At 49.2% G+C, this 27132-nt stretch overlaps 6 protein-coding genes across 6 annotated transcripts; 3 read left to right on the top strand and 3 right to left on the bottom strand.

Annotated features, from left to right (window-relative positions):
* Positions 1 to 2164: 2164 nt before the first annotated feature.
* ONS95_004636 (uncharacterized protein) lies at positions 2165 to 2596 on the top strand (the record flags this gene model as incomplete). Its single annotated transcript, XM_058498004.1, has 1 exon — positions 2165 to 2596. The coding sequence occupies one exon, from the start codon at positions 2165 to 2167 to the stop codon at positions 2594 to 2596; it is 432 nt and encodes a 143-aa protein (XP_058352735.1).
* A 2846-nt stretch (positions 2597 to 5442) lies between these two features.
* ONS95_004637 (uncharacterized protein) lies at positions 5443 to 11512 on the bottom strand. The gene is made up of 2 exons (XM_058498005.1): positions 10287 to 11512; positions 5443 to 10241 (listed from the first exon to the last, which is right to left on the bottom strand). The coding sequence occupies exons 1-2, from the start codon at positions 10700 to 10702 to the stop codon at positions 6239 to 6241; spliced, it is 4419 nt and encodes a 1472-aa protein (XP_058352736.1). The 5' UTR covers positions 10703 to 11512; the 3' UTR covers positions 5443 to 6238.
* A 267-nt stretch (positions 11513 to 11779) lies between these two features.
* Positions 11780 to 15877, top strand: ONS95_004638 (uncharacterized protein). The gene is made up of 6 exons (XM_058498006.1): positions 11780 to 12830; positions 12913 to 13334; positions 13380 to 13589; positions 13642 to 13793; positions 13849 to 14236; positions 14289 to 15877. Exons 2-6 carry the CDS (start codon positions 13163 to 13165, stop codon positions 15209 to 15211), a joined length of 1845 nt encoding a protein of 614 aa, XP_058352737.1. The 5' UTR covers positions 11780 to 12830; positions 12913 to 13162; the 3' UTR covers positions 15212 to 15877.
* Positions 15878 to 17133: 1256 nt separating this feature from the next.
* Positions 17134 to 20066, top strand: ONS95_004639 (uncharacterized protein; the record flags this gene model as incomplete). Its single annotated transcript, XM_058498007.1, has 4 exons — positions 17134 to 17314; positions 17621 to 17791; positions 17841 to 19907; positions 20053 to 20066. 4 exons carry the CDS (start codon positions 17134 to 17136, stop codon positions 20064 to 20066), a joined length of 2433 nt encoding a protein of 810 aa, XP_058352738.1.
* A 128-nt stretch (positions 20067 to 20194) lies between these two features.
* ONS95_004640 (uncharacterized protein) lies at positions 20195 to 21034 on the bottom strand (the record flags this gene model as incomplete). Its single annotated transcript, XM_058498008.1, has 1 exon — positions 20195 to 21034. One exon carries the CDS (start codon positions 21032 to 21034, stop codon positions 20195 to 20197), a length of 840 nt encoding a protein of 279 aa, XP_058352739.1.
* Positions 21035 to 24633: 3599 nt separating this feature from the next.
* On the bottom strand, positions 24634 to 26528 carry ONS95_004641 (uncharacterized protein; the record flags this gene model as incomplete). Its single annotated transcript, XM_058498009.1, has 4 exons — positions 24634 to 24679; positions 24740 to 25253; positions 25301 to 26345; positions 26394 to 26528. 4 exons carry the CDS (start codon positions 26526 to 26528, stop codon positions 24634 to 24636), a joined length of 1740 nt encoding a protein of 579 aa, XP_058352740.1.
* Positions 26529 to 27132: the final 604 nt, after the last annotated feature.

A 27132-nucleotide genomic window follows, 5' to 3' on the forward strand; every position in this document is an offset into this window, starting at 1 on the left:
TCGATGCAGTTGTGATGACTTGATTTGGATAGGGAAAAGTCAATCAATGTTTTGCTGGAGGCGAATAATATACACAAATCATCTGGAGATGCTTCCGATGCTACAATTTCCTAAACTAAGTTTGTCGGACTGGAATTGATTATTCATGCGGGCGAGAGCGGGTACAGATGTTCAGTGTTGGCTTCAATTGAGCTTGATGCTGGTCCGGTCGTCAAATCAGATTTCTCGAATACCATGATCCGCAATTCTTGTGGATGAAGGCTTGCTTTAAAGTCGAAAGGCTTACTTCACTAAAGTATAGTGGCGTCTATAGTGCGGTTTAGTGAAATATTTGTTCGCATTGAGTGTTGGTTGGAGGAAGTTGGAGAGGAAATGGTATCTGAATGGACTATGAAGTGCATTACTGTGTTGAGAGCAAGCGAGAGAGAAAGAATCGGAATAACTTCAACGGCCTCCTAATACTACTTGAGTACATTCGGAATATTATTGATACCATTTAGATGCCAGGATCGAGAGGCTTATGAAACTTTGCACTAATTCGACATCAATTGTTTGTAGTAGAATTCAGCCTGGCCTGGCAACTCGGAATGAATGTCACGTTACTTCGTTACTGCCAGACAGGCAACTTCTGTGTGCATGCACAGTTGTGCTCTGCGATAATTGATATTGCCCCCCCTTCCTCCTTTCAAAAGTTGTGTATTATCTACTTCCCAGCCTGAATATCTCCTCACACTATTTCCCAGTGGAATATCCATTAGATCTCACGAAACGCTCTCCATCTCAGGTAAGAATCCGAGTCCAAAAACTCATCCCAAGCTAAAAGCTTATCGCAACCACCCCCTCTCCTCTCAAACCCCATTCCCATCCCTGCAACCAGCACTTCGGGCTCCCAGCACTTCAAGTTCCCAGCAAAGTCTAGACCACCACCATCCACGCCCCTCGCTTCTGGACTGGAATCCAGTTTTCGGTTTTCACCATCTCTACGGAGGTACTTCAGGCTTCCTTCTACAGTCTCAGGCCCCTTCATCCAACGGCGACGACAGGAACAGAATTTAAGAGGTCATAACCTACTAATGCAGAATTTACGCCTCATGCTTCCTACCTTAGGTTCGGAGGTATGCTATCACAGGTCCAAACCAGAATGTTCTCAGAGCGACATCCATCCACTGAACGATTGGGCCTTTTGCTTCGTCAGGACAGCACAGCACGCCACCACACCCCCAAAACAGCAACGCATCACCCCACCCCCAGCATTAATGGCCTGTCATCCAACACCCACCCTCCTACCTACTGTATCGGGGCGGGCCAGACCCAGACTCAGTTCCACTGATAAAGAACCCCGGTCGCCCCCGCCGCTCGCCCAGGCCTTTTCCTTTTTCCCTTTTGCTTTTTTACTTTTCGTCTGTTCGCATCCGCATCCGCATCCGCCCTCGCATCATCCTTGAATAATGATTGATTGACAGACATTTTCCTACGAATCAATCGGTACTCATCCAGAGCACGTCATTGAAGCTATTTCGGAAAATCGACATCATCAAGCATCAATCAAGCATTACTGTTTCGAAACCACCCGAGGTACCATCTGCTAATGCAAGGCTGACAAAAGCTTTGAGAGTGAGGATTGTAGCCTTGTGTATCGCGGGGTTGAGTCGAGTCGAGTCGAGTCGAGTCGAGTGAGAGGACGGGAGGTATTCTCAGTGTACCTGATCTGACCTGATCAGACCAGAAGGCATTTATCGAGGCAAGGGTCGATGAACACAGAATAACATAATGCGAAAGCGACAACGGAGCCGATTCTATTAGAAATATAGGTTCTCTTTCGCATCTCTCCTGCGGGATATCGACATCTGTTAATTCAACAAACAACACAAACTCCTACCTCGCACCAAACCACCCCACCCATCAGCGACTCCATTTCTTCTCTTCTGCGAACCTCAAATACCTACTCACCATCCAAGAGCCACCTTCGATTTCCCTCTGCGAATTCTCCCAACCTCGAATAAGAAACCCACCAGCCAGCCAGCTCTTTCCATCTGCGACTTCCCCCTCGCGACTCTCCTGTGCGACTCTCGTACCATACTCACCTACCACTCACCATACAATTTTAACACCACATCAACCCACCAACACCACAATCCATCAACCCCCACCCCCACCCCACAAAATGTTCTTCAAATCCCTCCGCTCGCGCTCCAAATCCTCCTCCTCAACCTCCACCACCAAAAGCACCAAAAACGCCTCAACAGTACTAACCCGCATCCTCTCCTCCTCATCCACCCAACAACACCCACCACATCAAAAACACACCACCTCCTCCTCCTCCTCCTCCAAAATCCCCGAAGTCATCATCTCACCACCTCTATCGCCAGGCCACACACAATCACCAAGTCCTCCTGCTCGGGAAAAGGTCGTGAAGTGGGAAGAAGAAGGAGATGGAGATGAAGAAGAGGACCACGGCGCCGTGAGTAACGATTACATGGAGTTTCTTGAGAAGGCACGAAAAGATGCGGAGAAGGAGGAGAGGGAGAGGGAGAAGAAGGCGAAGAAGGCGAGGGAGGTGAATATGAGTCCGTGGGCTTCGAGGATGAATTGCTGAGGGTTGGGGTTGGAGGTGAGATGGTTGGAATGGAATGGACTGGTATGGAATGGAATGGAATGGAATGGAATGAAGACTGCTTCTGTGAACGAGGAGGGGTGGAGGAGAGGATTCAGCTGGATGGATCGCTTGCTTGGAGACTGGCTGGTATATTCTCCTGGGTGGGATATGGGGAGGAAGATCTTACCAAATCTGGCTGTGCTGTGGGCTGGAATATCGTTGAGATGACGGACCAGAAAGGATCCGGCCACACCATGGCAATGGATAGGACCAGATAAACTCCACCGAAGGTATATGCGCCAGCAGAGACGCATGCATCAACTGGACTACTTCTTTGTCTACACCAAGAGAGATGAGATGGAGTACTGGTCGTCAACACAAGCAGTGGAAGTTGTCACCTCTCTCGTCCATCCATCCATCCATCCATCCATCCATCCATCCCCTATCCATCCTAGCCATCCAGTCGATCGGCCCACCGATCAAACGATCAAAACCGACGAACAAACCGCCACCTACCCACATACCTACCTACCTACCTACCTACCTACCTACCTACCTACCTACCTACCTACCAACCTACCTAACTACCTACCAACCAACCTACATATCATTCAAAGCACACCCCCATCCAGTCTCCACGTACACCACGTACACCACGTACACCACGTACACCAGCCACATCTCACAACAACCAGCAACCAGCACCAACTCAATCCCATCCCATCCTATCCTCACAACCGGCCATGAATCATACCCCGGCATACCCTGCCCCGGCATACCCTGCCCCGGCATACCCTGCCCTGGCATGCCCTGCCTTGCTCCTGCCAGTCAGTATAGGAGGAGGAGAGGAGATGTGCGTATTACTATCTATCTATAGCTGGTAAATATACATGTGTGTGCGTATGTATGTGTGTGTGTGTGTGTCCTCGAAACGAATCTCATCTCATCATTGTATATACATACATATCCAGCCATAGCTATAGCTGTGGCAGAGGTAGAGGTAGAGGTAGAGGTAGAGGTAGTGGAAAATTAGACGGAAAATTGAACGGACGGACGGATGGAACATTGGGTTGAAGGATCGAGGGTCGATTGACGATTGGGGACTGGGGAGTTCGGGAGTTGGGCGGTTTTAATGACGATTTCGACCAGGGAGAGGGAGTATGTTAATGTCTGATGATGATGATGATGATGATGATGATGATGATAATAGCTTAAGCGTCTTTTGTTATGTTTTATAGCTACTTACACGGGAGGAGGGGAAGGGGGAAAGGGAGGAAGGGGGGGGGAGTTACTCTATTAGCAAGCAGATTGCGTGTGTGGGGTTGTTCTTCGTTAGCGGAGCGTGAATACAGTGAAATACCCAGTTCAATCCAGTTCAGTCCAGTTCATCGATCTACTCTGGTCATCTCTCCCCTTCTGTTCTTAACGCATAAGTGTTTCTGTGCTTCTCTTTTTTTCTTTTTTTTTTCTTTTCTTCTTCGAGATTTAGGGATGGATTTTGATTCTGATAGTGCGAATAAATGGATGGATGGACATTGAATTGTTTTTCTCCTGCTCCTGAACTACAGAGAAAGAAAGAAAAAAAAGGACGAAAGCCAGAAAGAAAGGGAGAAAGAAAGGAAGAGAGAAAGAGGGAAAGCAAAGGAGGGACTCTGTGGCTGTGGCTGTGGCTGTGACTGTGGCTGTGGCTGTGTGTGGGGGGGGGGGGGGGGGGGGGGGGGGGGGGTTAAAGTTATAGTCAAGAGAGCTCCCTACCCTCAAATCTTATTTGAAGACGAAGATGAAGAGGAACTGTAGGTATATATAAGAATAAAAAGAATAAGAAAAGAAGAGAAAAAGAAGAAGAAAAAGACTCTATATTACTCTCACTTACTCACTCACTTACTTAATTACTCACTGCTTTCTCTTTTCTTCTTTAGGTAACTTACCTTGTGATGTTAGTATACTACTTATTAGTTTATTATATATATATGTTTGTATGTTTGTATGTTTGTATGTTTGTATGTGTTATATTACAACAGAGAATATAAATGAATAAATCTACTCGTAGGATTGTTGTAGGATACCTTAATCAATCGTCGTTTGAGGAGGTGGCTCGGGTAGGGTAAGGAAGTGTTGGCCGAATGGTAGGTAGGTAGGTAGGTAGGTAGATACTGAATCTTGTCTTTTTATTTTTCAAAAACGGAAACGGAAACGGAAACGCGATTTTAGAGATTTACAGATCTAGAGAGCTGAAATGAGTTTTCGATAGATATGGCCTAGTTATCCCCCCCCCCCCCCCCCCCCCCCCCCCCCCCCATCCCAAAAAAAAACTCAATAATTAACCTCTCTCTGTCTCTTTCTCTTCCTCGCCTTGTCTATGTCTACGGCTCTGGCAATACAGTCGTTGTTTACTCTGCCTTGCGTTGCTTTGCTTCACTTTACTAAAAAAGAGGAGTAGAGCATCTTCGCTGGTATGTATTGTTAAAAGGACCCCTCTTCTGACTTTCTCTCAGGCAATAAATAACCAACACCCAACACCCAACAATGTCAAAATATACACTACTACTAAACTAAAGACTCAGGGAAGCATAAGGATATATCTGGAGAGGAGCGAGCTCAAGGATAGGACGAAATGAAAACTCAAATATAAATATGTCTCTGTGTTAAAAATCTAGAACTCGAGAATTTGAAGACAGAGTAGCTGGCGTTCTTCAACTTACATATCGTACTTATCTACTTACAATCAATCAATCAATTAATCAGTCAACAAACAAGAACGGACAGATGGGAGAGATAGATGGACGTAGTAAGGAATTCCGAATACGAAAATTGAAATTGAAAAGAAAGAAGATACTAGTTACTTAGTTTATTTTTCTTTAACCAATCATTTCACTATTCTCAACCTTTTTGCTCACTCATCGATTATCTATAAATACACGGCCTTGACCTTGGCTATCCATCTTATATACAACCCCAGATTTCCCCCAAGGTTTCGCTAAATTAGAAGTAAAGTCATAAAATCGTATACTCCCAAATTCCCAATTCCCAAAATCCCAAATTCCCAAATTCCCAATTCCTAATTCCCAGTTTGCTCTGTTCCGATCCTCGCAATATCAAATTTCCAAGAGCTCAGGCGATTACACTTCCAATGAAGTACTTGTCTTTATATTCCGCCCTGTAGTCCAAGTTGAGGCAAGGACTTTGTTTCCAGTTTTCTGTTTCCTGGCTGAGAGGACGGAAGGTAGGTATACCCAATCCCAATGCGGATGTTGCTGTGAATCTGGATGCATATGCTGAATACGTGCTGCTGTTTGTTGTTGTGTTTCGCTCTGCTGGCGTATGCTGACCATCATATTCTGAAGCGCCCCCAATTTAAATGGTCAAATCGTCCCGAATGGTGTTGCTACTCTGCTGATCGTAGTGTTGAAATATATATATAGATCCAAAAATAACGCCGGGTATATATGCGCTCAAAGCTCAATCTTCAATCCTCCTGTTCTCCCACCAATCCTCTCTCCCACATCCAAACTCCCAACTTCCTCCTCTCCATCTACTCCCAACTCTTGGCACCAGAACCGGCACAACACTCAAATGCACCTCTTGCCTCCTGAATCTTCACCACTCCCACCCCCTACCATCTTCTCCAGCCCTCTCAACCCCTCAAGCCCGCACCCCATACCCATACCCATACTCCAACCCACCAGCACCAGCACCAGCACCAGCAAACCGATCCAACACCAGCATCTCACTCGTCGAAGTTTTCCTTCGGTGGATTCTCTCAGGAAGGTGGTTATTCATCTCATACTGGTTCTGCTCATATTGGGCGTGAGAAGCAGCCTGGTCGTAATACTCCTCCTGAGAGTGGATGTTCTCTTTATTATAGTGCGAGGATGAGGATGAGGAGAACTGGGTGCCGTATGCGTGGTCGTATTCTTGCGTCTGGTTTTGCGTCTGGGTTTGAGATTGGTACCGAGATTGGTACTGGGATTGAGATTGAGATTGGGAGTGATACGACGCAGTGGTCCGTGTTCGTACCGCACCATCATCTACCCATGATGGGTGGGCTTGTGCTTGTGGATTGGCATGTCCGTGGGGGTGTGCGTGTGGATGAGGGGTATACGTGAAATTCTCATATCCCACACCAACATTCCATCCTTTCCTGCCGTTCGAACTCCCACTCCCACTCCCATTCCCACTCCCATTTCCGCTCCCATTGCCCTGGCTGGCATCAAAACTCCTATACCCCGCCCCTAACACCGGTCGTGCTGCAGCAGCCCCATTCCCAGTCAAACCAAACCCCTCCCTCTCCCTCTCCGCACCCCCATCCAAACTCTTCCTCGGCCTAACCCTCACCTCCTGCTGCGAACCCGGAGCTGAAGCTGGAATCGACTCCTGCCCTCGCCCTTGTGCAGAAGCAGAAGCAGAAGCAGAAGCAGAAGCAGAAGCAGAAGCAGAAGCAGAAGCTTGCAAAAGCCGGTACGTATACGCATCCATACTCTTCCTCTCCCTCAACTTCAACTCAGGTCTCCCTTCCATCTCCCTTTCCGTCTCCATACTCCTCCTCGTCTGCACCCCCCTCAGCGCCTCACCAGCAGATTTACGACGCTCAGCCCAGAAGTTCGCCGGTTGGTTCCAGTTCCATTCCGGGCCGCGGTTCGGCTCCGCTTCTCGCTTCTGGTGAGGAGGAGCTGTGAAATGTCCTGGGATTTGAGGACCTCCGCGGGCTGGTGCTGGTGCGGCATGAGTTTGTCCATGTCCATGTCCAGACATAGAAATAGGTATAGGTGGTGTTCTCGACAACGGAACGATATTATGCGCACCAAGCGGCGTAGGCGTGACTTTCCGCTGGGTAGTCATACTCACCGGCGGAGGCGACCTCGTCTTCCTCACCAGCGACGAAAGAGTCGAGAATCTACGCTCATCTTCCTCCCCAGTAACCCCAATCCCCATCCCACTAGCATCACAATCCTGATTCCATCCCCAGGAATCAAAACGCTCACCCCCAGCCGCAGGAGCAGGAGACGCCTCCCTCCTCCCCGTCCCCGTGTACGACGAGATCAGTGCGGGACTGGACTGCCGTTTCATCGTCTTATTGAACTTAGCGTGCGCTTGAGGCGGTCGTCCACGGATCCGTTCACTTCTATTACTACCGCTGCTGATGCTGGTGCTGTTACTGACATTTTCAGGCTCGAGAAACGGGTTCCCATTCGCGATGGAGTCGTAGCTCTTCCGAGAACGGATCACCGTCCCTGTGGACTCACCACTCACGGTTCGCTGGACGGTGAATCTCGCAGCGAAGGCGGAGGCGGAGTCGGCTGCGAGTTGTGTGGTCATGGATTTCGCGCGCTCGTCTTCTCGAATGGAGGAGGAGGATGGTGTGCTTTTCCGCGGGGTAGGGGTGCCTGACAACGCCGCGTCGTAGGGTGAGCGCCCGAGGGAGGTGGATACGGTGTTGAAGGAGGTGATGTGGGATTCGAAGTCGGCTTGGGTGCGTGTTCTGCTCTGGCTTCTCTCGTGGGGAGTGGATTGCATGGATCTGCGGGTCCATTCTTCTGCTGGAGGAAGGGCTGGGAGGGGAGCTTGGTAGGTGTTTCGTCTGTTGAATTCGGTTCGAGCTACGACATTGCTTGTAGGCAGATCTTTCCTGTTCCCAGGTAGACGAGGGAGCGCATTGTCGTGTGGACGCTGATATGGCTCCTGTGCGCCGAATTCCTCTCTGTGGATGAAAGTGGGTGAAGGTGTTGGATCCTCGTGGATAGTTGGTTGTGTCGGTACAGCGGGCAATGAACTCTGCAGTCTTGCAAAGCTCACCTCTTCTCTCACCTCAGCTGACCCAACAGAGAAGATCGTCCCAAGTGTCTCCTTGCTAGAACTACGTCTCAGTCCAAGTTGGCCTACATACGTGTTTGGAATCGAAGCTACAGGGAACTGATCCACTCGCTCCTCGAGTTTACGTCTCGCTTCAACTGATGGTGCAGGGATTCGCAGCTGTTCGCTAGGAGAACGGAAGGCTTGCACAGTGTAGACGGGTTCAGGCTGCATGGATTGAGGGCGCTTGTTGAGCTTCTTGTTGCTCCAGCGGGAGGAATTCGGGGATACATCTGATGCTGGACTTTCCTGACGAGGATTTGGTGGGCTACTCTTTCGTCGAGTCTGGTGGGGTGGGACGACCAAATGTGGCGAGAGCGCTGCTGGGTATCTGAGGTCAGGCTTTTGCGTGGTAGGCGATGTTGGACTTCGGGTCTCCTTCGCGGGAACTGGAGGTGGTTGTCTGAATGGTTGTTCGGGTATTTCCTCGACTGGTAGAGCAGGAAGTGATCTTTGAGCTCGCAGCGTTGTCTCGGAGCTATTAGATGCAATTGTATATGTGCTCGAAGATACTCTTGAGCTCCAATCTTCCGAGTACGTGCTTGATGCAACACGAACATTGTCTTTCGGTGGAGTTGGCGGTGGTTCATCACCAGCAGCTGGTGTCGAGTCCTTCTTGAATGACCGTAAAGACACGTTCGAGCTATACCCACTATCCGCCTTTGCCAACAGTTTCGGAGTGATATCCCTCGGTCCTTTAACCACCTTCGCATGCAAACCACCCTCATAACCCGAATCAAACGACCTCGGGAACCTCTCCGACAAAACAGGAGTCGTCGGTTCCGGTGCAAACAGATCATCTTCCACAGCCATATGCTTGCTCATCACCTGCAACGTAGGAGACACAGGAGGCGAGTTATCAAATGAGAACGGACTCAATGCTAAATCTTGCTGATACTCATGCGCCAATTCCAACGCTTTCGTAGGAGACTCGGTCGATCTGAATAACGTCTCAGATGCGCTGAAATCAAACAACGCAAAACTGGGGTCGGGAATATCAATTGATAGTGGGTTGAAAACATACTTTGCTGGCATTGGCGACTCCTTCTCCACAGTCCACTCCAGTTGAGTTTCGCGGAGAGGCGTTCTTGGTGTACCGTCGCCCATTTCTGCTATATCTTGTCGGAGAGGCGATTCCGCGCGAACAACCCAGGGAACTTTCTTGTTATCTTGGGCAACGGAAATCGTGTTGCTTCTCTGGCTAGCTCGTGGTCTATGGCCCCTCTCTGCACTTCTCCGAGCGTCGCCAGCCATTATATAATCTTCCTCCTGGCCCATCGTTGCAGCTCTCCGTAGACTAGGTTCCAGACTCGGTGCTGGGCTCGCAGCTCCATTCATGATTCTCAGTGTGCCCAATTTGAAAGCACCGATATGTCCATAATCCATCTCCGTTGGAGTTTCCACTCTTGGACCTGGCGGCGGTCCAAGAGCTGCGATCTGGTCGAGGGGAGACGAGGTCGGTTTGGTGGGGTTGTAGTAGTAGTTCTGGATCTCTTCTACATTCCTCGGTTGAGGCGGTAGTGATTGTCGAGCTTCTTCCACGTAACTCGTTCGCGTCGCGACTCCATGCTGCAGTAACGATCTCCTCCGTATGGGTACGTACAGGTTCGTTTCTGAAGTCGTTCGCGATATGGGTACGTGTGCTGTTTCTTCTTCCTCGTGTCCAGTTAAGCGCTGCATTGTATCTGCTTGGTCGGGTCTTGGGGAAGGTAGCTCGGCGACGAGTGAGAGCCGTGGATTCGTGTGTCCGTATGGTTGGGAGAGAGACATGCGTTTTCGAGGTGGTGGAGGTCTCCTGGGTTTTGTTAGTGGTGTATTAAACATAAAGGGAAGTCCCTACATTTCTACGGGCGGTTCCACCCCCTCATCTCCAGATTCAAAAGGCGCCGTCTCCCTTCCTCGAGGTTGTCTCGACCATCTTCGCGACTGAATGGTAGCTGGATCCGCAGACAGATCTTCAACCTCTGATTCCGCAGCTTGATAGCGACTTTTAGGCTGCGCGCTTTTCGACCTGAAAATACTCCTCCTCTTCTTCTGCTTCTCTTCCTTCTTCTTCTCTCCTTCGGGTACTGCAGTTGGCAGCAGGCTAAACCGACTTTTATTTGGAGATGCACTCGTTGAAATTATTGAGTTCCGTCGACTCGGAGGTGCAGATTTCGGGTTCAGTAAATTCGCACTGGAGTTATTGTTCGTTCTGGGTTTCGATAGCTTGTTTGGAGGCCGTCTCGGGGCAGGAACAGATTGTTCGTTGCCCATGTTGATTATTATGAAAAGCGAGAAATCCGAGAAAGTCCTCGAATCTCCAGAATAATAAGAAATCAATTATGGTTCTCCATCGTCCTTCTCAAAGTCAATTCTCCGAGACCTCTAGATTGGAAAAGGTTGTAGACTGGGGGTTTTGGTTTGCCGTTGCGAGAGGACAAGGACGGGGGGAGGGAGTGGATGGGAAAGTTGATGATGAGACGAGAATCGACACACTGGGGTAGCGATCAAGGTTCGTTCACTCCCTGGTGAAGATTGGATGAGGCGGCGAGGAAGGCCAGGTTATCCTGAGGGATGTTGGCCAGGGTAAACACAAATGGGGCAGTTTCTTAATTTTGGGCATGCAGGGTGGTCAAGCGGTCCTGTTTCAGAGCTGCTTAGCAGGCCTCAGCTGTGTTCCCGATATCGAATCGCTTGCCTCACCACGTAGTACTGGCGAGACTGTTGTTTTGGCAAAATACAAGCAACTGGGTATGAAGTGAAAGAAGGTTATGAAGGGAGGAGGGAGGAGGGAGAGTGAGGAGAAAGAGACAAAGAAGGTTGAGGATCCAAATCCCAGCAGCCGGAGCTACTGTACAGCTCTCTCCGTAGAGCTTCAATGCAACACTTTGCCATGTTTTGGCCGTGCTCCAAGCATCATTTCCCTGTTGTCCGGGCGGCAATTGGCGCTATCGAGAGTAAACAAGGAATAGGAGGTCGGCAGGGGTAGCTCGGGCCAGTCACGACTCGAGGATCCCTCACGCGAACATGATCGTCCAAGACGCCGTCGCATCAATTTCCATGATGTGGATGGGGGCATCTAGGGTGTGGCGTTCCCCCTCAGTCTCCATTAAATAACCTGTGGCTGAAGTCGTAATCAAGGGCTTGCGGTAGCCAATAAGAGGGAATACATGCGCTGGATAAAGTATAAATACTCCAATCGCTGAAGGAGAAAAACATAGCCGGGATGGGCCACGCAATTTAGAGAGGAGACTTGGAACTTGAGAGCTGAAGCTCAAGCGAGATGTGGCTGAATATTACCAGGGTCATAAAGTCGATAACTTCAGTGAAGTGGCGTCAATAATAATAATTCTTGAAGATGAAGCATTTCGAGTCAGTTCTGAAGGAGACTTCATCAATTCAAACGTCAAAAGGAAAATCAAGAGCTCCATCAGCTGGTCTTTGAAATATGGAAATTTATCGGCTTGCAACGTCCTGAGCCGTGCCCACGAGAAGTCGTAAGGGGAAGCGTCTCACCTCTCTCTGGGCGGTCAAACACATCTACTGTAACTCGACGTCGCATCCAGCCGAGAACAGCCCCTCCTTGAGTCTGGTCTCGCCCCCCTCTCAAACTCCACGCTATCCGCCAAGCAAGATCCAGACTTCCAGTACGAAATGCAACAATTGCATTATTGTAGAGTTTTCAACCACTGCTGGACGGTGAATGTGCTGCATTGCATTGCATCGCACTGCATGATATCTGAACACAACATGCTTCTTCATAATCCGATCTATGGCTTGCAAAGTACAGTAGGCGTGACAGCTCAGTAATGCCATGCCATGCATGCACATACGCACGTATCCAGAATACGTAATTCGGAAACTTATTACCTTACCTTACTTTACCTTTCCTGCCTCGCCTGCCTGGCTCGCTTGCACGGCAGTTAGTTTAGGATGTCGTGGTTGTGGTTGTATTTTTCCGCCAAAAGCAGGATTTTTTCATGACAGAGGTGCATGAGGCATCGAGGGAATCCCTGGGACGTGGGACACGGGGGAGTGAGTCTTGAGGCGCATTAGACGAACGAACGGTTTCTTGTCAGGTTTCGCTTCAACTGATACACCAACACACGGCAGCGGCAGACGGATGGACGGGTATTTAGAGAGCGTGTGGGTGGATGTGTGTGTGATGTACGTGTGATATGATGTGTATGTGATGTCCTCGGATTATTTAAAAGCTTGCATTTTTTGGGTTGTTCGAGAAGAAGGTTATATTTGTTGTTCGTTGACGTGCTGTGTGGCGTGATGGAACTCGACGGGAGTGAGCAGGTGAGGTTGTCCACGTGATGTGCTGAGAAGTTCGATTAACGACGGGAGCTGCCTCTTCTTTGGGTGCTGTCCACTGAGGGAAAGGGGCTAGTAGACTGTATGTGTACCAGCTCCATGCTATCAAATATTGAATTGATATCTTACTGAGAAGGTTGCTCACCGTGTTGCTTTCGACGCAGGACCGCTTTTGGTAGACATCCTAGGTGTGGCTGCATCAGCAAACGGCATCGCGCGCGCTTTTGATAATACTGCTGCAAGCGCTCCACCGGGAGGCCCAACTAAGAAGCAGTGGATACCGTAGCTCCTACCGTCCTCCGATTTGAAGTTTAATAAGACACAGAGCACATTGGGGCTCGGGAAACAACATGTTGGCAGTCACGATTGTTAACTCCCTTCGACAATTCAAGGCTTCACCTCGACTGTTGAAGCATGCCTCTCATATCACGGATCTATTCGCTACATCGCTGGCTCTCTGCGGATAGAACCGCCACTTACCATTACATTCAATCATGTGCTGTAGCCACATTTGCGACTTCACTAGGACGGCAGACTGACAAGCGTGGATTGCCCCTCCTTACCGCTGAGAGGTCTGATGGAACTGGTAAGTACAGTATCTCCTCACTGTTTGGGATGCTAATGTTTGCAGTTGAAGAAATACCAGAGGAAGAACTCTACAGATATACGAGGAATCGCTGGATGCACGTTTTATGTCCGTTCTCACCAAGCAATATCATATTGCTGACCTGGCATAGATACAATGAATCTACACAGCTGGCAGGAAGATATCTTAAATTCAACCTCCAAGAACTCGTAAAAGTTGCAGTTACAGCGTTGTCGAGTGAGGGTGCTCGGTATTGTACGTCCTCGAAACCTATTGCTTGTGATATTGTGGCTAATACAAAATCTAGGCACAAAGCTTCTCAAGTGTCGTGAAGGCCTCAACAACAAAGCCTACTTACTCACAATGGACAACGGTTCAGAAATCTTTGCAAAACTCCCAAATCCCATCGCAGGACCTGCTTATTACACTACAGCATCTGAAGTAGCCACTCGTGAATTTGCACGTCTTCTTCATCTCACCCTCCGAAAACGAAGCTAACTTTTGATATCGCCAGCTCCGCGATGCATTACATATTCCCAATCCTCGTATTATCGCTTGGTCTGCTGATCGAAGCAATCCGGTCGGCGCAGAGTATATCCTAGAGGAAAAGGCGCCAGGTAAACCATTGGGTAGTCTTTGGTATCAATGGCCGATGAAGTTCAAGCTCGGAATGATATCGCAGGTCGTGGAGATTGAGCGGCAACTAGCCTCAACGAAGTTTGTGAAATCTGGATCCATCTACTTCAAGGGTGATATTCCAAGGGATATGCGTAGTGATAATGCTATAGCGACCAGTGTGCCACGGGACTCTTCGGTACTGGAGCGTTTTCAGTTGGGACCACTCGTCTCAAGCGGGCTTTGGCGCGGTGAAAGGGCAAATATGGATATGGATAGAGGACCATGTGAGTCTTTCATCTAGACACAATATAAGTAACTTATTCTGACATTACGCAGATAACGAACCCCTTGATTTTATAAAAGCTGTGGCTACAAACGAGATACGATTCATCAAAACCCATGCCCGTCCTCGTCTCAACTATCATCGCTCCTCTACACAACCCGAACTACCCGAGGAAGTCCTCGATCTCCTGCAACGCTATCTAAAACTATCTCCAGCCATGATCCCTCCCCCAGGAACAAACGAAGACACACACTCCCCCACCCTCTGGCATCCAGACCTCCATCTCGACAACATATTCGTCGACCCAGAAACCAAGAAAATCACCCGCATAATCGACTGGCAATCAGCCTCCGTCATGCCACTCTTCTACCAGTGTGGCGTTCCCAGAATGTTTCAACATCCCGGGACAGTTCGTGATAATTGGGAGTTGCCCGACCTACCAGAGGACTACGACACCCTTGAGCCAAACGAGAAGGCGAGCATTGATAGTGATCGAGAGAGTGAGATCTGTCTCAAATACTACAAAGCAGAAACCAACTCCCAAAACCCAAGACATTGGGCTGCCCTCCTCCAGCTACAACTCCACAACACCGTCATACGAACAGAACCCTCTCGCCTAGTCCCTAACGTCTGGGAAGATCGCGACGTGTTCTTCCTCCGGCAAGCACTCCTCTCAATCATCGAGCAGTGGCAGGACCTCTGTCCCGATTCGGGTACCTGTCCAGTGAGCTCTAACCAGCAGGAACTCGCACTGCATGCCGCGGAGGAGGAGAGTATGGGGAATGTGGGGGAGATACTTAGGATGTTTCGGGAGGGGTGGGGAGTGCCGCCGAGTGGGATGGTGGATCCGGGAGGGTTTGATGAGGTTCTTGGTGCGGTGGATGAGTTGCGGAGTTCGTTTGTTGAGGAGGGTGATGATGAGGTGGAGAGGGAACTCTTTGGAAAGATATGGCCGTTCCGGGATACGGATGTATAAACTATTTAAAGTAGCAGATCACAGCGAAGTCTCCTATGATTGGTGGGATTTGAGGTCATTACCCGAACGTCCATCTACTTAGTTGGGCTCGCTGGAATGGACGTGGATACTTTTGGGTTAGTTATCGTTTATATTTACTGACTGAGATTTCCGAGGCTCTAAGAATCTCAGCCATGAGGACGCTCGTGCTGCAATTATGGTCTTCACTAATTACCTGGGACACCCGCAGAACCCCTGGGGAATCATAGAGAAGAATGACAATGGAGGTAGCTGATTGATACTTTCACTTGACCAAATGTCGGAAACTACCCTGCAAACTATCTCTAGACAATTGAAGATGTATCGATATACGCCACGGCAGATGACGAGAAGAGAAAATGAAATAGAATCAGTGATGGGATGTGTCAATTCATGTCCTAAAATAGCTAAGTGCTTGACATCAATCACGAACTAGAGGCAGACGCTGAGAAGTAGGACCTTTGGGAGTCTTTCCGCTGATAGAAAGAGAATGTAGCAAGCAATACTTAGTAGCACCAGAAGAACAGACTGGTTTTATACGATGCGGGCAGTTACACTTGGCTATCGTCGGTACATTGCTTGACTGGTCGTCCTCTCTTGGGGCGTTCTTCTTAATAAATATGGAGAGTATCTTGCGCGAGGAAGAGTATTCCCCAGCCAGAAACTTTAAGTAGGTAATGTGAACATGAATTCAAACACCACGTGACGGACCTCGAAGTGATTACCTACCTAGGTAGATCAGACTTTCCTTGAGAATATATCTATCCACTAGCCATACACTGATATGTTGCTATTGGCATACACAAATTCAAAGTCCTAAAGAAAGTAAATGCAAACAAATCACCTCCTCACATGAGATTCCCAACAACCTGCTAGTGTAACTTGCCACCAAACTGCCCCAATTCAATCTGCACTGCAACCTGTGCATCGTTATACAGACAGCGTACAGCTATCAACCAGTTAATTTGTAACCACTGAACGTCCTCCACACTCGCTATCCACGCACTAAAAGGTACTGTCGTGTCAGTGTTCCCCTCGTGTCAGTGTTCCCCTCGTGCCGATTTCTCGCCGTAGCGCATGCTCCAACATATCCTTATCGCAGCGCCGGGAAGTCCGCCCACGAATCACTTGATAGATCAACACATAAGGGACCAGGATATGTGCAGACACGATCAGGAGGTGTTAGTAATGTGGAGAAGAGCAAAGAGGGGTAAGTATGTTGATGGTGTGAGTGATTTGTTATACTTTGAGGCAACGTAGGACGGAGCTGCTTGGAAATTGAGGGCACTCGTAGAATTAATACAGGCGACTAGACGTTAAATCGATAGACATTAATGAGATGAAATCAAAGAGACAGGACATGAAAGTCGAGACCACTCAGCTTATCTCTTGTCCTCCGCGATACACACTAAACGCGGATAGTTTTCAGGGAGTCCCTGTAGATCGCTACAGTATCTTTCCAGCCCCATTAATTCCCCCCAATGCCCAAGCGAACGCTAACTTCACTGACTCTCCGGGGGAGGTCACTCGGTGCTTAACAGCTGGCCCTCCCCACAATTGCAATCGTTCAGTGGCCGGTCAGCCACATTTTCAGGGCTCTTACAGCCCTCCCACCAATCACTGCCACTGATATGCAACGCCCCAGGTCGGCCACGAGATGGTCCCACCTCCCTCCAATCCACTCTGTCTCCTCACAACCGCACGGCCTTCTTCCACTGCCGTAAAGATTATTTGGACACCACACCACACCACACCACACCACCACACTCCAAGTTTCTTCTGCATTGTTCCAACACTTCCATACATACCATACCATACATACAACCAATTTCTGTATTAGGTTTGGATTGCCTAGACAGGAGGAAATTGTGGATGTCTTCTCATCCTTTCAAGAAGCCCTCGAGATGGAAACCATTACTATTCCATCGCCCACAGCCTTCCTCGCCTCGCCCGTCCTCAAACCCGCTCCCGAACCACCACCCCCTCCGAAGCGCAAACCGTCTGCCTCTGCTCACAACAGGTCGAGTTCGACGAGCAAGAAGCAGAGTGGGGTTGTGAAGCCGAAACAATCGAAGAGTCGTAATGGTAGGTCTTGCTTGTTTTCTTGAGAGCTTATCTTGGGGTTGATAAGGAGGTGGTGGGAATTGGGAGTGGAGGAGTGGGGAGGGAATGGATTGTGGTATCGCTGGATGGTGGAATCGATAGCTGGGTAGAAGATTGGCAGATGTGGAATTGAAGCTTCTATTCTTTGCAACCGTATCTGCAAGCACAATATGATTTTGGGATACGGGATCGCTTGGTCGATGCGGATATCAAAATGTTGGGCATGTGGGGGTTTGAGAGCGGGGAAGCAATCGCAAGACAACGAGCACTGCTGACAGCAACTCTCAGGCTGCATAACTTGCAAAGCAAAAAGATTAAAATGCGACGAGACGAAACCGGCGTGTCAACAATGCCACAGGCGGAGCGTAACATGTGGTGGATACAAAAAGGATTTCAAGTGGAGGCCATTCGAGGAAACGACTTTCAATAACAAAGTAGCTCCACCAAAGCCAAAGCGAAGTATGCATCCATATCAAGGTCTTCCAAGAACATACATTGATATTCCCAGATTCGATAGTACTGAGTAAACCTCCCGAACCAGTCCCAAGTCCTTCCGATGCCTCTACGACTTCAACGCCCGGCGCCGAGCCGGAACAAGATATGTCTATGCAAGACTCCTTCTTCCACGCTGCGGCGCCGACACCTCCACCCCCATCATTTACACCCCCGAACTTCGATCCCCCAAACCTACAATTCGACCATACTCCAATGTTCGATATGAGTACTCCTCCATATATGCGAGAGCTGCCCCGCCCTCGATTCGAGGCGGATTCAGTTACAAGGAGTTTGAGCAGTCTGTTCGAAGATCCTTCACCTCCGCCTACATCCAGACCGAGTTTTTCTGGGCAATCCCCGAGATTGATAGATCTGCTGTTGCCGGGCTCGGAATTGAATGCTAGACCTGGGACGGTCACTATGCCGCCAATGATACCGAATACATCACCTGTGATGGAGTTGTCCCCAATGCTGGACCCTAGCTTTTTGAATATGGATATGACGCCAGATGCGAATGTGGAGGATGATATTGAGGAGATTGTCAGGGAACCACAGATGTCTGATGCGGATCTATGGATGTCAATACGGAACCCCATCCACTCGAGATCCTCCACTACTTCGCCAACGACCACGCGAGATGACCCATTCAACAAGATCTACAGGCAGCCAGAAGTCCAAGCGGGAAGCCAGGAAATGCTAATGCTGCGATTTGATAAGCAGACTTGTGGGATACTGTCAGTGAAAGATGGACCTACTGAGAATCCTTGGAGGACTTTGATCTGGCCACTAGCGAGAAATTCGACTCCACTTTACCACGCAATCGCATCATTGACCGCCTTTCACACATCGAAGGAGAAACCTTCGTTGAGGGTGGATGGAATGGAACATATGCGAAAGAGTATCCGAGCTCTAGCTACAGGAATTGAGAATATGAGAACTGATGAAGCACTTGCTACGACATTGGTCCTCGCATTCTCGGAATCCTGGGATCAACATATTTCGACCGGGATTGAACATCTACGTGGAGCGAGGATTCTAGTCAATCAAGCGCTCGTCTCTCACAAGAAGCAAAACCTCTTAGGCGACGACCTCGCACGTCTGAGATTCCTGTGCAATGCTTGGGTGTATATGGATGTCATAGCACGTCTTACCTCCGTTGATGACGACGAGTCCAATGACTTCGATAACGTCCTCGCACCGCTCAACACACCATTCGATAACAACAGCACAGAAATCGACCCTCTCATGGGCTGCGCTGCGTCACTCTTCCCTCTCATCGGCCGAGTTGCGAACCTCTGTAGGAAAGTCCGGAAAATGCAGACGAACTCCATAGCCATCATCAGCCAGGCCATTGAATTGAAAGAAGCCATCGTGCAATGGTCCCCACCACCCGTCCTGATGATCGAGCGACCAGAAGACCCAACCTCCGAAATCCAACACGCCCTCCAAACAGCCGAAGCCTACCGCTACGCCACCCTCCTCTACCTCCACCAAGCCGTCCCCGAAATCCCCTCCTGGTCCTCCTTCCGCCTCGCCCAGAAAGTCATGAAGCTCCTCGCCACCGTCCCGCTCAGCTCCCGCCTCGTCATCGTCCAGATCTACCCCCTCCTCGCAGCAGGATGCGAAGCCGAATCCAAAGACGACCGCGCCTGGGTCAAGAACCGCTGGGCGTCGATGGGCGCGAGAATGTCAATCGGCAATATCGACCGCTGCTGGGAGGTCCACCAGGAGGTCTGGGCGAGGCGCGACGCTGCGGAGGCGGCGCGCACGCAGGCTGCTGAGAAGGGGAAGATGAAGCCGGGTAGTATGTCGATGATGGCGCATTCGGAGAGTAGTAAGAGGAAGTTTGAGGAGGAGCTGGAGATGGATGTGCAGTCTTACTCGGATATGTTGAATGGGATGACGAGTGCGGCGAAGAGGCAGAGGAGTGGGACGTTTTCGCCTACCGGTGGGAGTGGGAGTGTGGGTGCGGTGGAGAGGAAGAGGGTGCATGAGCCGTTGGATGAGGAGATGGATTATGATGTTACGGTTAGGGGGAGGATGCATTGGGTTGGGGTGATGAAGGACTGGGAGTGGGAAAGTAAGTCGTTTGTTTGTTTATTCTGTCTATCATTTCTTGCCTGTCCTTGCTCCTTGGAGTATCCTCCCCCAAACGCCAAATCCCACGCCTCAAAACCCGGTACCTAAAGTCCCATAACACAAAAACTAACAAAACGCCATCATAGTCCTCCTCGGCTAGACTTCCAGCAAAATCCAAACTCAAACGCTGAGATGAAACATCCACCCACCCATCCATCCATTCATCCAAACCTCCGCCCATTCATCACCACCGATCAAATCAACACCCTCAACACGACGACACCCACCTCACCTCACCAACCCATTCTGCCCCAACCAAGCCCTCACCCCCACCCCAGACACCTCGCCCCTCCTCGGCGCCATCCCCCCAACACCAATCCCGTACCCATATCCGCATCTCTCCCCAGCCGAAGGTCCAAACCCCCCTCTCCACGGATCAGCCGGCCACGCTGCACTACTCCTACTTCTCCTGATCCTTCTCGCCTCCGCAACTTTCATCCACGCCCTCGCCCTCGCAATCAGATCTTCTCTTTGCAGTCGTGTCTGTTCCGCTTGCTGCGCTTGTGCCTGTGCTTGCTGGATGAAGGACTCGTATGTTGTTACGCTTTGGGCTTGGCGGTGTTGGTCAAGTGTATGGGGAAGTCGATTGGGAGAGGGAAGTGCATGTGTAGGTTTTGCAGGTGGCGAGGGATTGAGGAGTGTGGACGTTGTGGAGAGGTTGGAGAGGGTGGATGAGGTGGAGAGGTTGGATGAGATGGAAGAGTTTGAGGAGTTAGGGTGGTGTGTGAGGGGTTGGTAGGGGTCTTGGTGATCGTATTGGTGTTCTTGTGGGGGGTCTTCTTGGAGGAGTTCTTGTGGTTCTTCTTGTGGTAGTGGTGAGGGAGGTTGGGATTCTGGATGGATTGTGTTGTTGTCGGTCTCGAACGTGGTAGTGACGGACGTGGATGTGATAGACGTGGAGGCAGAAGTGGAGTTTGAACTCGACGGCTTGTCTCTGGATATGGTTGTTACTGCTGGGGTTGTGGATGTGGTTATGGACATGCATATCGGTGCTGATGTCGTCGTGCTGCTGAACCTCCGCTTGATCCTACTGGAGCGGGACTTGAAGAATATTTTGATTCTCTCCATTTTCGGCTTTTCGGGTTCGGTGTTGGTCTTCTTGCGTTTGAGCGTTTTGTTTCTGGAGTTCTTGCTGTCGTTATCGTTTTTGGTTCGTCGAGGCTGTATCGTTTGATCGAATTTATTGTTTGTTGATGACTGATGGATACGGGACGATCGATTGATCGATTGATGAGTGCCGTTCAGCGAGGTGTTTGGGGGTATGGCGTTTTGCTTCCTTGCTTGGTCTTTGCTTTTTGTTTCTTCCTGCTCAGTCCTTTTTATTTATCTCTGCTTTACTTTGCCTGTGGTGCGTGATGTGGTTGTAGGTGGCTACACAACGAGACGAAAGAGGAGGGGTGTTGTTGTTGTTGTTGTTGTTGTTGTTGTTGTTGTTGTTGTTGTCTCGCTTGCGTTTTCGGGTGCGTCCTCGGTTTTGTCTTTGGTGATTCGGTATATAGAACGCTTTTCACTTCCTGTTCTCCCAGTTCAGAACCCCTCCCTTTCCTGTATCTCTTTGTCCTTCTTTCCTTCTTTCCAGAATTCCGGCGTATATATCGAGAAGAGATGAGACGAGACCAAATCAGATCAGATATTTGAATAACAATCCAAACAGACTTGTCAATCAATCAATCAATCAGAAATATGATGAACACAGGTTAACGGAAACTCCTGTGCTGTGCGTCCCTTTGCTTTGAAATCCAATCCAGGTCGAAACAAGGGTTCGATAACCTCCCAAACTAAACCGATTTTGACAACCAATGTTCGTGGGATGATAGTTTAGCAGTCTCGTCGTGACGTGAACGAGCTTGCTGTGTAATTCGCAAGTCTGACTGTCGTTTCCGGAATACTGATACTAGCATCGAATTGTATCGGTCAAGTAAGGCAAGTACCGAGAACCGAGAATATCAGACCGCTGGGATGAAAAGAAAAATGCTCGGCTGGACTGTCCTGTTGGAGAAATAAATGATTTGCGATTGTTGCCACGTTTGACTTTGACGCTTGCTTGCTTGCTTGTTGATGAGGCTGGATCGAGCTCACCACGCCTTTCGGTGATTTTTGACGGGTCGTTCTTTGGGGTGGGTGAATGGTTGGCGCGCTTGTTGTGTTGTGGCAGCAGTGGACAAGTCCGGTTCCTCTGTTGTGAATCCAAGGTGCGTGAATTTTAGGAACAAGAATGAAAATGGACGTTGAGCGTCGAAGCGGATCTGTGGCGTCGACTGATTGATATATCCTTCCCCTTCGGACTCGAAAAAACCTCGTAGGGCTGAACAAGGTAATCCTTCGTGAGCTGACTGAACGTGCTGAAATCCTGTCCTATCATGTCAAGTAATGGTGTTAGCAGCGCTGAGCTGAAACGCGGGAAACGAGAGCTAACAGTAATAATTGGGATGTAATATTTGGGATGGCATGTTTGGGGAAATGATTTGAGTTTGGCACTTACGTCTTGGATGATTCGGCAAGATGTGTGTGTGTGGTGTGCAGGGAAGTCGTGAAAGTATATTTGAGTAGTCACCACTCAGATGGGTTTGGTGGCTTTGATGCGGGATTCCAATTCCACGGATCTGGATTTGGAATCGGATTTTCCCCAGCTGTGGAATGTGCGTGTTTGAGATTTGGTGGGGAGGGGATGGATTTCTCGATTTCTGTTCCTTTTTGGAGAGGATTGCTGATTCGGAATGTGGAGATGCGGAGAGGTGTTGATACTGCCGCCTTCTTGCTGGAAGTCGCTACGAGAATGAGATGAGGTGAGATGACGGTTGGAATAAGCTTTCGTGGATATATGGACGGCCGAGGTGGGTAAGATCTGGGGAATGATGATAGTGCAGCGGATGAGATGAGTGATCGATTCGTCCTCGAGTCGATCATCAATCACAGAAGAAGAGAAGTCTCTTGCAAAACCAGATTCCGGGGGTGGAGAATAATCTTATATGTGAGAATGGATCTAGCTTGAGGTTTATGGGGTCTTAGATGAGGTATATCACGTCGTTATGGTGCAAGTTAGCTTGTCTGAGACAGGCATGGACTTCCCGACCTGATAGAGAGCGGGATTCCCATGTCATTCACGTTGTGTACAATATTATGCGAAAACTTCGCTAAGCGAACAAAATTTACCGGGTAAACCCGGAATCACAACTCAGGCAATGCATCTTGTGCTTGGCCATCTCGCTCTGGCTTGAAGTCGGTGTGCTTGTTTACCCGCTTGAAGCGTAGAGTATTGTGGTTTGGTGGTTGGGTTGTGATGTGGCGTTTGGTAGTGGGGGTTGTCAAATGATAAGGAGCCGAGAAGCGATAAGGATAGGGGGGGAGGATGGAGTGGGTCAGGCGTCTAGATCATGTTTATTGATTGGCATGAGCGATATCGGGGGTTCCAGCTGTAGGAGCATGACCCTCATCGTGCAGTTTATTCCATTTCGTAAGGAAAACTATATTTTGGATAATGGCGCTCTAACTTTCCCCTTCTGTACAAGTTCTCGTAACTCCTCATAACTTCATAACTTGGACACTCGCGCTCTGAATTGCCGTATACGTAGAACATGTACTACGTTGCTTTCGTCGGCATATACTCTGCAGCCTATATGATCTAGTTGTAATACGATCTCGAATGAGTGCCTTCAAGTGTATGAACAGACCCAGATGAATACAGCGGTAACAAAGTACAAATTTCCTTTACCTGAATTCTCATAACCAGTGAACTCACGATCTCGATACATTTATCATTCTAGCTCCAAAATTTCACTGAAGATGGCAGTGAGGCGTGATCTGGAAATGGTCAAAGTCAGCCGATTCTATATACGATGAAATAAAGAAGTACTGGCTTACCCCAAACTTTTAAACCTGAATGCGATTATGTCTGGAAGCCGACTTTGCTGGTAGGGTTATCTGACAGTGGGACATTGGCGAATTGCTCATATATTGTATCTCTATGATCGAACTCAATTCTAAACATTTCCGAATCCCCGTAGCAGGTCAATGCGTCTCTCTCACATCTTCTAGTTAAGATGGACAAATATTTGGAAGGCGGGAATGGTTTTGTCAACATGGAGTCTAACGGAGGTTTCCTCAAGATTGCTTGGCCTGGAAGTAGAACTAGCTGGTTGAAGAAACAGGGCCTATTGTGTGGAATCTCGTCACGAGTTTGAATTATCCAAGTTGCTGTTGTCAGTTCATCCGCCTGGATATAATACCCGGTCAACGGCTCGTCGAGTTTGCCATACACGCGACTGTAGTTGGAAATAGCAATCAATTCGATGTTATGAGAACGAAAGAACGAAACAGTAATTGGGATACTTTTTTCATATATGTATAGATCTACATGGTTTCATTATATTCTACAGGTTTCATTCCACGTAATCTACAAGCGCCAAATTCCGAGCAAGTCCATGTCCAGCCGCCAAGCGGGATACCACAACGCTGCCGTCGACTGGTGAGACCAACACGTTACTTGAACTTTAGCGTAAAAAATACTGTGTGATGTTTCAACGCAAGCTCAATCTCCTATACCGCTTGCTTCTGATCCGATATCGACTATCACGTCACATATCTGAATGTGGTATCCCTAAGCCGAACGTGACCCTGCTTGACTTGGCGTCCTGATCCTCCTCAGCTCCATGCTGCCCAGCAGCAGCTTAACCGAGGTGTACAGCGACATTCTCGTTGATGAACGCAGAGATTCTATTCAGATGCTCGTCAGTTATTTATCATCTGAATGCTGTAAGAGAAGATTCTACTCACCCCTTCAAAAAGAAGCACGAAATGATCGCCGCCCCTCCAAACGCAATCGAAACCAAATACAGCTCCGGGAACGCCGTCTTGTAAAGCTCATGTCCTGCCTGCTGGATAGCAGCAATGTTCTCCGGATCCGTAATATTGAAGTTCCCCGCATACGCCGAGAATGGGCCCGCAGTCAGAGTGGTGATCAGTTCAGTCGTAGCCTCGATTGGGTGCAAACCTGGGTTGAACCCGTTGGTGATGGCGGGGAGGGTGAAGATGGTGAGGTTGGTCATGGCGCGGTGCTCGATGTGCGAGTGGAAGAGGTTGTAGAACATGGAGACTCCGACGACTTGGCCGACTGCGCGGATTACGATGGACAAGGCGATGGATGTACCGATTAGGGTTTCCGGACTGATGATGGAGAAGACAACTTGACTGGGGAGGAGGACGCCGCCGACACCGAGGAGGCCGATGATCAATGGGCCCCAGACGGTGTTGATATTTTCTGGATCAGCAGCGGCGACAGAACCGAGACCTGGATGTGTTAGTAAGGACTCTTCGAAATTACTGTGGATTACATACCAGCTGTTTGAATGACACAGAATCCGAGAAGAATCCAGTGAATCTTTGTCTTGAAGACAGTCATCAAGCCAGCACTGATGATAGCGCCTCCAGCAATGCAGAATCCAATAGGCAGAAGCCATATACCAGCATCACGGAACGATGCACCGTACACAGTGTAGCACTGAATAGTCCAGAAGACCACGACAGGAATGAAGTTGACTCCAGATGTCAAGCACAAGAAGCAGATGACGAAGAACAAACGTGGGTGCTGGATCAACTCTCCAGGGAACAATGGGTACTTGACGATGAACTTCTCATATACGACGAAGAACACCAAGAGTCCCAGACCGACTGTCAAACAGGCAATTACATGAGCAGAGTTCCATGGATATGGCTGCTCGCCCCAGTTGAGTCCGACGAGGAAGAGGGTGACACCAGAAATGGCAAGGAATGCACCGATGAAGTCGATTCTGCCGAGGATCTCACGCTTGGTCAATCCGAGAGAGTTGACTCGTGGTGGTGGCTTGTACCAGATAGCGATGATAACGAATCCAACGAGTGCAAGAACACCAATGACGAGAGGAACATATCGCCAGCTGTGCTCCGCAAGAAGTTGACCATACAGGGATGCAGGGGCAAATGGCATGAAACCCATGACGATGTATCCGATCGTGATACCACGCTGAGAAATGGGAACTAATTCCGTGACGGCAGCAATGGAGGTGAGCAACTGAATGCCAATTCCCATACCAGAAATCACCATGGACGCGATGGCTCCAGCAATGTTTTGTGTGGTTCCCAGCAGAATCATGGACACAACGGTGAATAGCAGACTGACAAGCGTCGTCATTTTGCGACCCAGCAAATCGACCAGAGGTCCCACGAAAGGAACAGTAGAGCCGACCGCGATGAATTGTGCCACGATCAACCAAATAGCCTTGTCACCGGAATTTAAGTCGTATGCAATAACCGTGAAGAGTGTAATGAGAAACAGAGGGATGACTTCAGCTACAACGAACGAAATACTGAAGCCCAGCATGGTCATAACAAAACCGAAAGTGCGCTTTTCCGTGTTAGCTGATTACTTGGTGGTGGCCGTAGGTCAAAGTACCTTGTTCTGAATCGTCGAAGCGGTTTGCGCGTGTGTTAATCCTCCCTCGAGCTTTGGGTGATCCGTCGTGATGGGACTGTGGTGAGAGGCATTCGTCTTCTCCTCCTCGGAATCCGAACGCCGGGTGGTCGACATGATGGCGATGGTTGAAGTTGTCCTGTTGCTGTTACTGAAGTGTAGACGTTAAAAAGGGGTACGTCTTTGTCGGGAATATGTCCAGTACCACGCGACGGCTTGGTCATGGGGAACCCTTTTCTTTATCAATTACCTTCCATATCAGAAGTCAGTTGGTCGCCGTCTAGAATGAGAGAAAATGCCTCGGTCAATGATCTGCAATTTTGCTTCCAAGAAGTTTAGCCTTCTTGGAAGACGCAAACGGACTACGGAGGTTGGCTTGAATAAAGTTAGAGTGCCGGTTAGCTGGCTCGCAATAACACCTTAAGACTCGAACGGGAATGATCTGGGAATGATAGCGCGAACACTACTCTAGCACTAATCCCGGAGGAGAGCCAACCGCATCACACTCATTGTGTCTCCGCACGAGCCAAGGCCCCTGAAGGCGCTGAAAGATATGAGTTGATTCATATGAAGGATGCATCCATGATCCATTTATGTGTCCGCTTTAGCTCCCAGCCAGTAAGTGTGCGGCGAGACTTTCAGGTGGACCGAGGGGGTGGAGGCACTCGTAAAGGACCGAGGCGTGGCTTGCGGGGTTAACCTTAGGAACGCAGCGGAGAGG

Source organism: Cadophora gregata, assembly GCF_030347475.1.
Source record: "Cadophora gregata isolate MNR1 chromosome Unknown scaffold_14, whole genome shotgun sequence".
Classification (NCBI taxonomy): Eukaryota; Fungi; Ascomycota; class Leotiomycetes; order Helotiales; family Ploettnerulaceae; genus Cadophora; species Cadophora gregata.